We start from the raw sequence: 15657 nt of genomic DNA, 5'->3' as shown, positions 1-15657 counted from the left end.
CTACAACCTCCCCCATCCAACCTACTCTTAAAAGTGTAAAGCCCGACCCCCTCTGGCCAAACCTGAACTCACCATCCCTGTCCATCCTCTGGACGCCCCCTAACCTCCTGGGAATTCCCTTCGTCCCCCCCCCTCCCTCACCGCTGCGGACATCATCAGGTTCCTCACCATTGTTCTACAAAACGTCCACCCTTTCCAGCGCCCTCACACCCTCAAACAGGTCTCCCTCGCCACCCGTTCCGTCTTCCACCTCAAAATGTATGCCACCTACTTCCACAACCAGGCCCATTTCACCTTCTCCCGTCTTGACACCCTCATCTAAATCTGTGTTATGGCGCGACAGCACCATATCCTTTTCAACAACATCCGCTCCCTTCCCGCCAACAAGAACCTCTTCCTGCACACCCTTGCCACCCACCGTGTGGATGCCTTCCTCCTCAATGAAACCTTCCTCCAACCCCACCACACCGTCCACATGTCGCCCTACCTCCTTCACCGCTCCGATAATCCCCTCCCGATTGCGCATGGCGGAGTTGCCATTGGTCACCACCGCCAGATCCCAGTTCGGCTCCAACCTCTCCTTCCCAACTGCACTGAACACCTCATCCTTAGTCTCTTCTTCCCCGGCCTTACCGTCACCTGCGCCACCATCTATGTCCGCCCTAACGCCTCTATTCCCTTCGACTTCCTCTCCCACATTGACTGTACCTTCTCCTCCTACGTGATCGCCGCCGACCTCAACATCCATAGTCGTTCTGCCACCCAGTTACGGAAGTGGCATCGGTTCCTCTCCTCCTTTCAAGGCGACCTCATCCCCATCCCCCAGCACACCCATCTCGAATCCAACTCCACTCCCGATGCTATCCTTTCCTCAACCCCATTGGTAGCGACCATCTCCCTGTCCTCCTCACCATTTCAGACGGTCGTCGCCCCTGCCCTGACCCTCATAATGACCCTCCCCCAAAGTACATGCATGACTATTCCCATGCCAACTGGAATGCCTACCGGGATACCCTCTCCACCCAGGTGATAGCCACCCCTTCACCTACCACCACCTTGATCATGTAACCCATGCCACCTCCTTTCTCCAGCAGACCTTGTCTGAGGCCGTGGAGGCCTAAGTCCCTACTGTCGCCATCCACCCCCATTCGTCCTGCCTTACCCCCACAGGCCGTCCTCCTCCTCCGTGAATCCCGCCGTCTCTACCGTACCTTCCTCCACACGCGTGACGCAGGCACACACCGACGCCAACGGCAAATCCAGCGACACATTCGAAATTTGCTCGCGGCTAAGAAACGCTCGGACTGGCAACAGACATGCACCCGTTTAAATGCTACCCTACCTATAAACTCGTCCAAGTTCTGGTCAGCCGTCCATCACCTTACCGGAACTAAACCCTCCCCCTATTATCCTCTTCTCCATGATGATCACCCCTTTCCTGACACCCTTAGTAAGGCCAATCACTTTGCCTCTTACCTCTCTGATGTCTTTTCCATCCCCGATGATCCCTAGTTCGATTACTCCCTCTTCCTGGATGTCCGCGATCGAACTGACACCTCTGTCCCTCCCCTTGCACCTGGTTTCCAGTACTTGGACAAGATTGCACACACGGAACTCAATGCCCCTATCACTACACAGGATCTCATTGTTACACTCCGCACAAAACGCTACACCGCTCCTGGTCACGATCGTGTCACCTACCGTCACCTTCATGAAGCTCCTGTCTCTCTCCTCTCCACCCTGGCCAGGCTCTACAATGTAGTCCTGTTCACCAGTTACTACACCGACCTGTGGAAAACCTCCCGTATCCTCATTTTCCTTAAACCTGGCAAACCGCCGTCCGCCGTCTCCTCCTACTGTCCCATCAGCCTTACCTCGGTCTTCAGCAAGGTCCTGGAATCTATCCTCACCCGCAGCATCTCCGCCAGCACCGCCTCCTTCCCGTTACCCAGTGTGTCTTTCGGCCGTCCTTCTCTTCCGACGACCTTCTCCTTCACCTCACTCATCTCCTTTCTGAACAGCTTAATTCCCGTCGCTCCACAATCTTCCTCTCCCTGGACCTCAAACGTGCTTATGACCGCGTATGGCATTCTGGTCTCCTTTTCAAGCTCCAAACCTTCGCCCTTCCCATTAACTACATCCATCTAATCAGCTCCTTTCTCTCCCACCGTCCTTCCTACGTCACTATCCATAACACCGATTCCTACACCTTTTTTCCCTCTGCCGGTGTGCCCCAAGGCTCCTTCCTCTCCCCCTTCTGTACCTTTTATATATGGCGCACATGCCGCCGCCGTCACCCCCCATCCACCTTCTCCAGTTTGCCGATGACACTACCTTCCTTGCCCTTGCCCCCTCTCTGCAGCGCTCCCAACACCTTCTCCGATCCCATCTTGACTGGTTCACCGCTTGGTGCAACCAGTGGTTGCTCAAGGTCAATCCCTCCAAAACCCAGGCGATCATTGTGGGCGAAACCACCCCTTCCTTCCGCCTCCTTGACATCTATCTCACCATCTATGGCCGTCCTATCGCCCTCGCCCCAACCATTAAGTACTTTGGCATCACCCTCAACCGTCGCCTCTCCTGGACCCCCCAACTCTGGACAATCCAACCCAAGGCATGCTCCCAACTCTGTCTCCTCAAGCTCCTTTCCGGCCGTACGTGGGGTCTGGACCCCTCCACCATACTCCACACCTATAAATCCCTCATCCGCCCTATCCTTTGTTACGCCCATCCGGCCTGGATCTCCGCCCCCCCCCCCCCCTACCTTTTATAAATCCCTTCAAATCCTTGAACACCATGCTCTCTGCCTCACATATCGCATCCGTCTCCCCTCCCCCACACGGATCCTAAACGATCTCATTCCGTTCCCCCACCTCCTCCTTTTCCTTGAAAGGATATGGGTCCTGTACACCTCCCATAAACTCGATCCTCCTCACCCACTTGTCTCGCCCATCCTCTCCCACCCCTGCCCACTGTCGCACCTGTATTCCCATGTCCCACCCGGTCTCCATCTCTCCACCCTCCTTACCCTCTCCCACGGTGGCTTCCGCCAGCTCCCCCTCCCTGATGATGTCCTCCTCCCATCCATCTACCCCTCCTACCAACTTTGATCCTCCCCTCCCACATCGTGTGCCTTTTCCTTCGGGCACCCTCCCTGCCTTCTCTCTCCTTTCCCCCCCCCCATCCTCTACCCCTGGGCTTTTCCTCCCCCTTCCTCCCTCCCCCCTATCTCCCCTGCCCGTGGCATCTCTGCTCTCCCCGCTCCCTCTCCCACCCCCCCTCCTCCTCTCTTGGCAGGTCCCCGGACTTGTACACGTTTAGTGAACATTCGCGCGCCGGAGATCAACGCTTCGTGTTTCTGTGTGTGCCGTCGTTTGTGCTTCAGTGGTTCAGTGTTATTGGTTTTGTGCACCTACGTTCGCGTGTGACAATGTTCGTCTATGTATGTGTCCAAGTGTCTGAACAAATTTTATCTTGGACTCTACGCCCGTGAACGGCTTCATGTATTTTAAAAAAACTTTGTCTCCGTTTATATGTCCACCATGTTTTTTTCTACTTGCCTTCATTTGTCTCTTTTGTGTTTCTCTATGGCCAAAGAGTGGCGTAGTATGCTGCTGCTGGCCTGCCTGTAAACAGGTTTAAAAATAACAATAAAGAAAAAAAAAACACAGGAGCGGCAGCCTTGCGACTCACTCTGAAGATGGCTGGACAGTATACAGCCGAAATATTAGAAGAAGGAGATTTCTTGCGGCTGCACACCCGAAACTTAATGGAACAGTCTTTGCGCCGCCAAAACCTGAAGATTCACTTCACAGAAGATTGTCCCTAGTAGCGCCACTATGAGGATGCAAATCAGGTTTGCTTTAAATGCATGCTACAACGTTCGCAACATTAATTACCTTCGAGATTGGACGTGGTGATCTGATGTTAGTCAAGAACGCCTTTAGGGCGACAAAGACACCTTTTTCAGCACCTTACTGTCTTCGAAGGAGATCGTGTAATAGGGCTACGTGAAACTGGGCGTTCCTTCTGCAATATTGCCGAAAGATTTGACGCGAATGTAGCCACAGTACGTGACTGATGGCACCGGCGCTTACGAGAATGTACGTTCGCAAGAAGAGTGGGCTTCAGAGGACCACTTGGCACTACCGTGTGCATCGCGCACGGCGTGTGGCCCTCGCGCATTGTACAGCATCTGCAGCAGCAGTCTGAGAACCAGTTGGCACCAAAGTGACGCATCGAGCTGTTACAAATCGGTTACTTCATGGACAGCTCCGAGCCAGACGCCCTGTAGCGTGCGTCACACTGACCCCAGGCCGGTGGTATCAAGCGAGAGCTCATTGGAGGGCAGGGTGGAGGTCTGATCTGTTTTGTGATGAAAGCTGGTTCTGCCTCGGTGCCAGTGATGGCCATGTCTTGGTTCGAAGGTAGGCAGTTGATGGCCTGCAAACAGCCTGTCTGTCTGCTAGACACACTGGACCTACACCTGAAGTAATGGTATGAGGTGCGATTTCGTATCGCTGTCAGATCATGAGGCGCTAGGTACGAGAGCGACAAATTTCGTTGCCCATTGAACCTGGACGCTGAAATTGTGTGATCAGTTAACCTGTTATGAAACCTCACAAGGGAACCTCCCCATCGCACCCCCCTCCCCCCCCCCTCCTAGATTCAGTTACAAGTTGGCACAGTGGATAGGCCTTGAAAAACTGAACACAGATCACTCAAGAAAACAGGAAGAAGTTGTATGGAAGTATGAAAAAAATAAGCAAAATATACAAACTGAGTAGTCCATGTGCAAGATAGGCAACATCAAGGATAGTGAGAGGTCAGGAGCGCCGTGGTCCCGTGGTTAGCGTGAGCAGCTACAGAACGAGAGGTCCTTGGTACGAGTCTTCCCTCGAGTGAAAAGTTTAATTTTTTTATTTTCAGACAGTTATTTTTCGAAGCTGCACAGGTACACAGAGCAGTATTGTTTACGTGATCGTGTCTCAATTATCAAAGTTCAGGCACTCAAAACATAATCAACTTCGCTCTCCGAAATTCCAGGACATGTTCACGATTTGACGGTCTACACACGGAAAAATTTGAAAACGTTAAAAACATATGTTTTGATAGAGCTCAGGGAAAACTGTACGACTGTGAAACTGTTGCATTCATATGTTGCAGTTTATGTGATAAACTCTTATATTTTCATCACTTTTTTTGGGAGTGATTATCACATCCACAAGAAAACCTAAATCGGGCAAGGTAGAAGAATCTTTTTACCCATTCGCCAAGTGTATAAGTTTGGTGGGTCGACAACATATTCCTGTCATGTGACGCACATGTTGTCAACAGTGACGTATAGAATATATCAGACGTGTTTTCCTGTGGAGGAATCGGTTGACCTATGATCTTGCGATCAAATGTTTTCGATTCCCATTGGAGAGGCACGTCCTTTCGTCTACTAATCGCACGATTTTGCGGTGCGGTCGCAAAACACAGACACTAAACTTATTACAGTGAACAGAGACGTCAATGAACGAATGGACAGATGATAACGTTGCGAAAATAAAGAAAGTAAACTTTTCACTCGAGGGAAGAATTGAACCTAGGACCTCTCGTTCTGCAGCTGCTCACGCTAATCACGGAACCACGGCGCTCCTAAACTCACCTTATCCTTGATGTTGCCTATCTTACGCATGGACTACTCTGTGTGTATATTTTGCTTATTTTTTTCATAGTTCCACACAACTTCTTCCTGTTTTCTTGAGTGACCTGTGTTCAGTTTTCAAGGCCTATCCACTGTGCCAACTTATAATTAAATCTGAGGGGGGTGCGATGGGGAGGTTCCCTTGTCAGCTATTGTGACATCTCTTCATTCATTTGCGGGTTGTTGCTCCGTGGGCCGTTCGGGCTAGCAGCAATGTATGATGTGTTGGAGTCGGCGAAATCGTGCAGCCGTCTTCCTATATTGTGATTAATTATTAAATTTACTTTTACTTGCTAGTAAAGTTCACCAGCGGTACTTGCTGCCCTGTGGCCGTTAACGCCCTAGTTACCTGCCCTGCTCGTTAGTGTAGTTTCCCGGCAGTGTGCCTTTCCTCGTCGTGTTGACTCTGTCTGGCATGGAGTGTAGTTCGACAGTCTTTTAAGTTGTTTGGTTCATATTTTTCTTAGAGTGGTTATTGTTCCCTTGGCTGTTTTTAGACGCCAATTTCTGAAGACGTAGTGCTGTTCGTATCCTCCACGTTCTGGGCCGATATTTTTCATCGTTGTGCCGTTAGTCGGACGAAAGGGAATTGGTTACATTGTTGGTCGGTCCCTGGGCCGTCCGTAGCTTGGCTCGCCATCCGATTATTTAACTTTAACTCTTGGCTGCCTGTCACACCTCACCTTACGGTTCAAAAAATGGCTCTAAGCACTATGGGACTTAATATCTGAGGTCATCATTCCTCTAGAACTTAAGAACTACTTAAACCTAACTAACCTAAGGACATCACACACATCCATGCCCGAGGCAGGATTTGAACCTGCGACCTGCGACACTTCTGAGCATCACTTGTTCTGTTTGTTTTATATTGGGATTTTCATTTGAGTTTGAAATATTGTGCGAGGCCTTCAGCCGTGTATTAATTCAGTTCTTTTAAATTTTACATAAAGGCCTTCAGCCATGTTACATTTTTGAAGAGTAATTTGAATTTTTTTAAATATTTTTCCTTAAACTTTGTTCTATCTGAAATTCTTTGTAATCCAGGCCCTAAGCCGTTAGTTGTTTGATGTGTTATGTGTGGCTTTCAGCCGACGATTTACGTGAACCCCTTTTAAGAAGGCCTTCAGCCGTGTGTCTTCTTTAAAGGAAAAATTTTTATAGGAAGGAAGGGGTTTATTTTAAATTGTTTGTCTGACTTGTTATTCGGGCCTTGAGCTGTTGTTCCAAATTTGTTTGTGGCCTTCAGCGATGCAATAAATTAATATTTCTTTAATTTGGCTTTTGGCCAAGTTTAAAAAGAAATTTCTTGGTTAGAAAAAAATTGTTTATTAACGCATTTTAATTATAGTTGTCCTTAAAACATGTATTGTCGGCCTTCAGCCGCTACTAGTTTTCAATTGCTTGTTTTTTTTCAAAGAAAAATTTTTACCTCCTATTTTTAATTGCTTTTGATTTCCAAGCCAGGCCTTCAGTCGTTTTTATTTTTGGTGTGGTTTTGGGCCTTCAGCCCAGAAAGCATTTCAAGTTTTCTTTAACTAGGCCCTTAGCCGTATTGTCTAACTGTGATCTTTTAAAGCAATGTTTAAATTAGTGGTTCTTAGAAAAATAAAGTTGTGTGTTTGATTGTGCAACTCACAGTACCTGTTTACGGCCCCATCAACAATCGTAACCTTATCCTGTGCGCTCTCTGAGTACCTACCAGCCAGGTTTCAAATGTAAATAAAAAAGTACGCAGTAATGTGATTTTATTCCTATTACATCTTTTAGAAGGCTTGTCTGACCCCAGGTTCCCTGCCTCAATTTATCCTGTTAAATTTTTCACGCTCGTACCGAAATACTCTGTATATGCAGACTGAATTGACGAATGAAGCGTGGATGGGAATTTTGATTGAGGAGGGAGGCATGACAGGCTATGTCATGCAGCTGTACAATGTCAATCTGCCAGCGTAGCGTAGCTGATTAGCGCATCTGACTACTGAGCGAGAGACTCGGTTTCGAATCCCGGTCTTGGTAGAAATTAGCGTTCGGCGCTTCCGTCTGCGTATATTCATCACAGATGTATGAAACTTGAAAAGGTTTCTGGAACAACATACTTTCATTTGAATAAATAAAAAAATAAGCGGTAATAGCTAAAACATGAAAACCATAAAAGCTTTATAGTACATAGTGGTAGTGTCTTCTGCGTAATGGTTCTGTATAGTCAATTTCAGTCGGCTATAATACCTCTAGCATTTGTAGACTTAGAGAAAGCTTTTGACAATGTTGACTGGAATACTCTCTTCCAAATTTTAAAGGTGGCAGGGGTAAAATACAGGGAGCGAAAGGCTATTTACAATTTGTACAGAAACCAGATGGCAGTTGTAAGAGTCGAGGGGCATGAAAGGGAAGCAGCGGTTGGGAAGGGAGTGAGACAAGGTTGTAGCCTATCCCCGATGTCATTCAATCTGTATATTGAGCAAGCAATAAAGGAAACAAAAGAAAAATTCGGGGTAGGTATTAAAGTCCATGGAGAAGAAATAAAAACTTTGAGGTTCGCCGATGACATTGTAATTCTGTCAGAGACAGCAAAGGACTTGGAAGAGCAGTTGAATGGAATGAACAGTGTCTTGAAAGGAGGATATAAGATGAACATCAACAAAAGCAAAACGAGTATAATGGAATGTAGTCGAATTAAGTCGGGTGATGCTGAGGGAATTAGATTGGGAAATGAGACAAAGTAGTAAAGGAGTTTTGCTATTTGGGGAGCAAAATAACGGATGATGGTAGAAGTAGAGAAGATATAAAATGTAGACTGGTAATGACAAGGAAAGCTTTTCTGAAGAAGAGAAATTTGTTAACATCAAGTATAGATTTAAGTGTCAGGAAGTCGTTTCTGAAAGTATTTGTATGGAGTGTAGCCGTGTATGGAAGTGAAACATGGACGATAAATAGTTTGGCCAGGAAGAGAATAGAAGCTTTCGAAATGTGATGCTACAGAAGAATGCTGAAGATTAGGTGGGTAGATCACATAACTAATGAGGAGGTATTGAATAGAATTGGGGAGAAGAGGAGTTTGTGGCACAACTTGACGAGAAGAAGGGACCGGTTGGTAGGGCATGTTCTGAGGCATCAAGGGATCACCAATTTAATATTTGAGGGTAGTGTGGAGGGAAAAAGTCGCAGAGGGAGACCAAGAGATGAATACATTAAGCAGATTCAGAAGGATGTAGGTTGCAGTAGATACTGGGAGATGAATAAGCTTGCACAGGATAGAGTAGAATGGAGAGCTGCATCAAACTAGTGTCACGACTGAAGACCACAACAACAACAACAACATAATACCTGTTCCCATGAGTGAGAATCATAATACGAATTACAGTCTGCAATGTAGTCACCTGCTGGTCGTTGATGAACCACTTCAGCTCCGACGCCGGGTGCGACTTGCCCGATGTGCAGTTGAGGCTGATCTCGTCTCCCACCTGGTACAGACGCTCTTCGCCGTAGATGTGCGGCCCGTCCTTGGGAAGAGCTGCAGATGGAGAGAATCATCTGTTAGTCGCCAGCAGAAATTACGCTAACGAACAGTTGATACGATATTGGTCTCTACAACTACTCTTTTCTTCCCGTAGAAACACTGAAAGAACAGGGACCGCTAGACACAGATTGGACAACTTCTCACTAATGGAAACCGTTGCGACGGGAAATCGATTAACTTTACCCAAAGAAAATAGTTCTACAGAGAAATCTCGGGACTTAAGGCTACGTAGGTTACCGCTCCAGCAAAGCCCAACTGCTTATATCGCTATGCTGGAAAACTTTATCTTGCCCCATGGGCGCAAAAAACCAGGACAGTTCTCGAAACAACTGCGCAATATTCGTGACCTTTTCAAGTTCACAATGGAGATAGAGGCAATTCGCGTCTTCGCTTCTTCGACATCATCGGCCTCCAAGATATCGTTGAGTATGTCAGGCATAGAGTGGATCGATAGCAGTGGTTCACGATTGTTCCCTCTGACAGAACACTTTGAGAATCCTGATAGTGATAGAACACATTTCATAACTTGAAAATCAATAAAATTTTAAAAAAATTATAAGGTGAACAAATTTACTTCCGCCTTTTGCCGATAGGTGGCGACAACGGTAAGTAGCGCTCGGAAGAAGCAGATCGCAGAAGTCAGGTAGTTAGCTTGGACCTCGGTCAACATAACCTCATTCAAACATTAGTCAATTTGTGTCAAATTGTTCTTGATTGAAAATGTCAGTTTACGAGCCTAATTCTCGTCATTTGCGGCAGGTGTTATTGTTTTGCTTCAATTTGAAGAAAACAGCGGTAGATTCTCATCGAATGCTCTTAAGTAAGTATGGTAAGGACGCTATTAGTGAAAGACCGTGTCGTGAGTGGTTTCAACGCTTCAATGACGGTGATTTTAACGTCGTAGACCGGCATAGTGGTGGATGAGTGAATGTTTTCGAAGACGCAGAATTGGAGACATTGCTGAGTGAAGACTAGCGTCAAACTCAAGAATAATTGGCACAATTAGTGGGAGTGACACAGCAAGCCATTTCAAAACGTCTCGAGGATGATTCAGAGAAGAAGGAACTTGGGTCCCGTGTGAGCTGAAACCAAGAGACGTTGAACGGCGTTTGTGTGTTTAAGAACAGTTGCTTCAGAGGCAAAAACGGAAGGGATTGCTGCATCGTATTGTGACCGGGGACAAAGAAGGAGTTCATTACGATAACCCCAAACGCAAGAAATCGTGAGGATATCCGGGCCATGCAAACCGAATATTCTCGGCTCCAAGATCAAGCTCTGCATTTAATGGGGCAAGCTCGGCGTCGTGTACTATGAGGTGTTAAAACCAAGTGAAACAATCACGGGTGCTCGTTATCGAACGCAGTTAATGTGTGTGAGCAACACATTAAAAGGCAAACGGCCTCAATACAGCGAGAGACACGATAAAGTGATTTTGCAGCACTACAACGCTCGACCCCACATTTGCAAAAGAGGTCAAAACGTACTTGGAAACGTTAAAATGGAAAGTCCTACCTCACCCGCCGTATCCTCCAGACATTGCTCCCTCTGACTATCACCTGTTTAGATCAATGGATCATGGCCTGGTTGACCAATACTTCCGATCTCATGAAGAAGTCACAAATTGGATCGATTCGTGGATCGCTTCAAAAGATGAACAATTTTTTCGACGCAGGATTCGTACACTGCCCGAAAGTTGGGAGAAAGTAGTAGCCAACGATGGAAAATAGTTTGAATGAAACATGTGTAACCAATTTGTTTCATGAAAGCCTCGAATGCTGGGGAAAAACGGCGGGAGCAAATTTGTACACCTTGTAGAACATTTTGTTTTATTCAATGATCATTTCAATCATAACTAATAAACACACAAATCGAAATAAAATTGAAAAATTTACATAGTTTCATCGAAATGTCGAAAATATTCCGCCATATTATTAATAGTTTTTAGCGGAACAGTTATTCACTTCCCTCGAAACACCAGCGTTCTGCGGAACAGTTTGGGAAACCCTGATGTACAGGAGCAGCAACCACACACGGACCACTATCCACACTTTGTCAGCTAGCATCATCCAGCGCAGAGACACAGTCTTTCGAAGAGCTTAACACATGGTGCAAAAGATTTGTCAGACGCCAAAACGTTATCGCTTTTACTCATACACCTATAGTTAGTTCATGACGTGCTGTTTGCAATGGGCGTGGGGGAATGAAAGAAACCACTTCTGCCCATCCAAGGGCAACACATTGAAGTCGTGGGTAGAGTGGCGGTTTCGGAGGAACAAGCTGCACTTTTCCTCACACATTGCTGGTACTACACATACGCAATTGTGCATTCTGCTTCGGCTCAGCACGGAGCGATGGTTCGTTACGGCTTCACACAGAAAGTTGCTGCACTCGTATCGTTAGATCGTCAATGTTGACAGAGGTCAGTAGTAAAAAATACGTGACTAGAAGTCGATTGACTTCTTCTAGCTTCAACCAATCAAGAATTTGGGAGCTCTTGTACATGACACTGTGAAAAAATTGTACAAAAAGCCCTGCAGTGAAAATAGCTACGATCACGGCTAAATTTGACAGTTAATATCCAGTTAGTCCCTCCCCCCATGAACCATGGACCTTGCCGTTGGTGGGGAGGCTTGCGTGCCTCAGCGATACAGATGGCCGTACCGTAGGTGCAACCACAACGGAGGGGTATCTGTTGAGAGGCCAGACAAACATGTGGTTCCTGAAGAGGGGCAGCAGCCTTTTCAGTAGTTGCAGGGGCAACAGTCTGGATGATTGACTGATCTGGCCTTGTAACATTAACCAAAACGGCCTTGCTGTGCTGGTACTGCGAACGGCTGAAAGCAAGGGGAAACTACAGCCGTAATTTTTCCCGAGGACATGCAGCTCTACTGTATGATTAAATGATGATGGCGTCCTCTTGGGTAAAATATTCCGGAGGTAAAATAGTCCCCCATTCGGATCTCCGGGCGGGGACTACTCAGGAGGACGTCGTTATCAGGAGAAAGAAAACTGGCGTTCTACGGATCGGAGCGTGGAATGTCTGATCCCTTAATCGGGCAGGTAGGTTAGAAAATTTAAAAAGGGAGATGGATAGGTTAAAGTTAGATATAGTGGGAATTAGTGAAGTTCGGTGGCAGGAGGAACAAGACTTTTGGTCAGGTGATTACAGGGTTATAAATACAAAATCAAATAGGGGTAATGCAGGAGTAGGTTTAATAATGAATAAAAAAATAGGAGTGCGGGTAAGCTTCTACAAACAGCATAGTGAACGCATTATTGTTGCCAAGATAGATACAAAGCCCATGCCTACTACAGTAGTACAAGTTTATATGCCAACTAGCTCTGCAGATGATGAAGAAATAGATGAAATGTATGACGAGATAAAAGAAATTATTCAGGTAGTGAAGGGGGACGAAAATTTAATAGTCATGGGTGACTGGAATTCGTCAGTAGGAAAAGGGAGAGAAGGAAACATAGTAGGTGAATATGGATTGGGGGGAAGGAATGAAAGAGGAAGCCGCCTTGTAGAATTTTGCACAGAGCATAACTTAATCATAGCTAACACTTGGTTCAAGAATCATGAAAGGAGGCTGTATACATGGAAGAAGCCTGGAGATACTGACAGGTTTCAGATAGATTATATAATGGTAAGACAGAGATTTAGGAACCAGGTTTTAAATTGTAAGACATTTCCTGGGGCAGATGTAGATTCTGACCACAATCTATTGGTTATGAACTGCAGATTGAAACTGAAGAAACTGCAAAAAGGTGGGAATTTAAGGAGATGGGACCTGGATAAACTGAAAGAACCAGAGGTTGTAGAGAGTTTCAGGGAGAGCATTAGGGAACAATTGACAGGAATGGGGGAAAGAAATACAGTAGAAGAAGAATGGGTAACTCTGAGGGATGAAGTAGTGAAGGCAGCAGAGGATCAAGTAGGTAAAAAGACGCGGGCTAATAGAAATCCTTGGGTAACAGAAGAAATATTGAATTTAATTGATGAAAGGAGAAAATATAAAAATGCAGTAAATGAAGCAGGCAAAAAGGAATACAAACGTCTCAAAAATGAAATCGACAGGAAGTGCAAAATGGCTAAGCAGGGATGGCTAGAGTACAAATGTAAGGATGTAGAGGCTTGTCTCACTAGGGGTAAGATAGATACTGCCTACAGGAAAATTAAAGAGACCTTTGGAGAGAAGAGAACCACTTGTATGAATATCAAGAGCTCAGATGGCAACCCAGTTCTAAGCAAAGAAGGGAAAGCAGAAAGGTGGAAGGAGTATATAGAGGGTTTATACAAGGGCGATGTACTTGAGGACAATATTATGGAAATGGAAGAGGATGTAGATGAAGATGAAATGGGAGATAAGATACTGCGTGAAGAGTTTGACAGAGCACTGAAAGACCTGAGTCAAAACAAGGCCCCGGGAGTAGACAACATTCCATTAGAACTACTGATGGCCTCGGGAGAGCCAGTCCTGACAAAACTCTACCATCTGGCGAGCATGATGTATGAGACAGGCGAAATACCCTCAGACTTCAAGAAGAATATAATAATTCCAATCCCAAAGAAAGCAGGTGTTGACAGATGTGAAAATTACCGAACAATCAGTTTAATAAGTCACAGCTGCAAAATACTAACGCGAATTCTTTACAGACGAATGGAAAAACTGGTAGAAGCCGACCTCGGGGAAGATCAGTTTGGATTCCGTAGAAATGTTGGAACACGTGAGGCAATACTGACCTTACGACTTATCTTGGAAGAAAGATTAAGAAAAGGCAAACCTACGTTTCTAACATTTGTAGACTTAGAGAAAGCTTTTGACAATGTTGACTGGAATACTCTCTTTCAAATTCTGAAGGTGGCAGGGGTAAAATACAGGGAGCGAAAGGCTATTTACAATTTGTACAGAAACCAGATGGCAGTTATAAGAGTCGAGGGGCATGAAAGGGAAGCAGTGGTTGGGAAAGGAGTGAGACAGGGTTGTAGCCTCTCCCCGATGTTATTCAATCTGTATATTGAGCAAGCAGTAAAGGAAACAAAAGAAAAATTCGGAGTAGGTATTAAAATTCATGGAGAAGAAGTAAAAACTTTGAGGTTCGCCGATGACATTGTAATTCTGTCAGAGACAGCAAAGGACTTGGAAGAGCAGTTGAACGGAATGGACAGTGTCTTGAAAGGAGGATATAAGATGAACATCAACAAAAGCAAAACGAGGATAATGGAATGTAGTCAAATTAAGTCAGGTGATGCTGAGGGAATTAGATTAGGAAATGAGACACTTAAAGTAGTAAAGGAGTTTTGCTATTTAGGGAGTAAAATAACCGATGATGGTCGAAGTAGAGAGGATATAAAATGTAGACTGGCAATGGCAAGGAAAGCGTTTCTCAAGAAGAGAAATTTGTTAACATCGAATATAGATTTAGGTGTCAGGAAGTCGTTTCTGAAAGTATTGGTATGGAGTGAAGCATGGGCGATAAATAGTTTGGACAAGAAGAGAATAGAAGCTTTCGAAATGTGGTGCTACAGAAAAATGCTGAAGATAAGGTGGGTAGATCACGTAACTAATGAGGAGGTATTGAATAGGATTGGGGAGAAGAGAAGTTTGTGGCACAACTTGACTAGAAGAAGGGATCGGTTGGTAGGACATGTTCTGAGGCATCGAGGGATCACAATTTTAGCATTGGAGGGCAGCGTGGAGGGTAAAAATCGTAGAGGGAGACCAAGAGATCAATACACTAAGCAGATTCAGAAGGATGTAGGTTGCAGTAGGTACTGGGAGATGAAGAAGCTTGCACAGGATAGAGTAGCATGGAGAGCTGCATCAAACCAGTCTCAGGACTGAAGACCACAACAACAACAACATCCAGTTAGTCACGCAAGATGAATAGTGCCAACAGACTTGCACTTCACCTCGGTCTCGATGACAAGCAGGATTAGCTGGTTGCTCAAAAGAGACAACTTAATGTAAGTATTCACTCTCAACTCATGGAATTTTACTCACTGCATACGGCTGGCTACGAGACAGTATTCTGTTAATCAGTCCTTCAGATTCGTGAAGAATATTCAGCAGGGATGTACTGGAGAGAAAAGTATTTAAAAGACTTTTGATCACTATTATATCCGCCACATAAACAGTTTTTGTGCAGAGGTAAAAATAAAGATAATTTGTCAGAATGATAGGAAACAGAATGTCACTGAACAACACACTGACCTCAAAGTATATCACTGGAAATACTTTTTTATTCTGAAAAAATACAATTTATTATGGTTCCCACAAAAATTGTTCGGACAATATCTCACAGGGTATTACCGATTTCGGTTGGCGTAGAATTCTTCACACTACATTGCTTCATATCATGGATATATTTATGGGATTTCATTGATGTGAAGGTGAAATAGTTGGTTATAATTCTGCGGTTGTAGTAGTTAGTTGTAAGCATCTTCAGG

General features: G+C 45.4%; 1 protein-coding gene across 1 annotated transcript in view; it reads right to left on the bottom strand.

The window, feature by feature from the left end:
• LOC126163498 (cell adhesion molecule 2-like) overlaps nucleotides 1–15657 on the bottom strand; it is a 250946-nt gene that overhangs the window by 51238 nt on the left and 184051 nt on the right. The window contains exon 4 of the mRNA XM_049920180.1: nucleotides 9067–9200. Within this exon, the coding sequence (XP_049776137.1) occupies nucleotides 9067–9200 (134 nt within the window). The remainder of the gene's footprint in view (nucleotides 1–9066; nucleotides 9201–15657) is intronic.

The sequence above is a fragment of the Schistocerca cancellata genome, chromosome 1 (assembly GCF_023864275.1).
Source record: "Schistocerca cancellata isolate TAMUIC-IGC-003103 chromosome 1, iqSchCanc2.1, whole genome shotgun sequence".
Lineage (NCBI taxonomy): Eukaryota > Metazoa > Arthropoda > Insecta > Orthoptera > Acrididae > Schistocerca > Schistocerca cancellata.
Note: the sequence above shows the minus strand (reverse complement) of the source record. Positions and strands in the feature narration are given on the sequence as shown.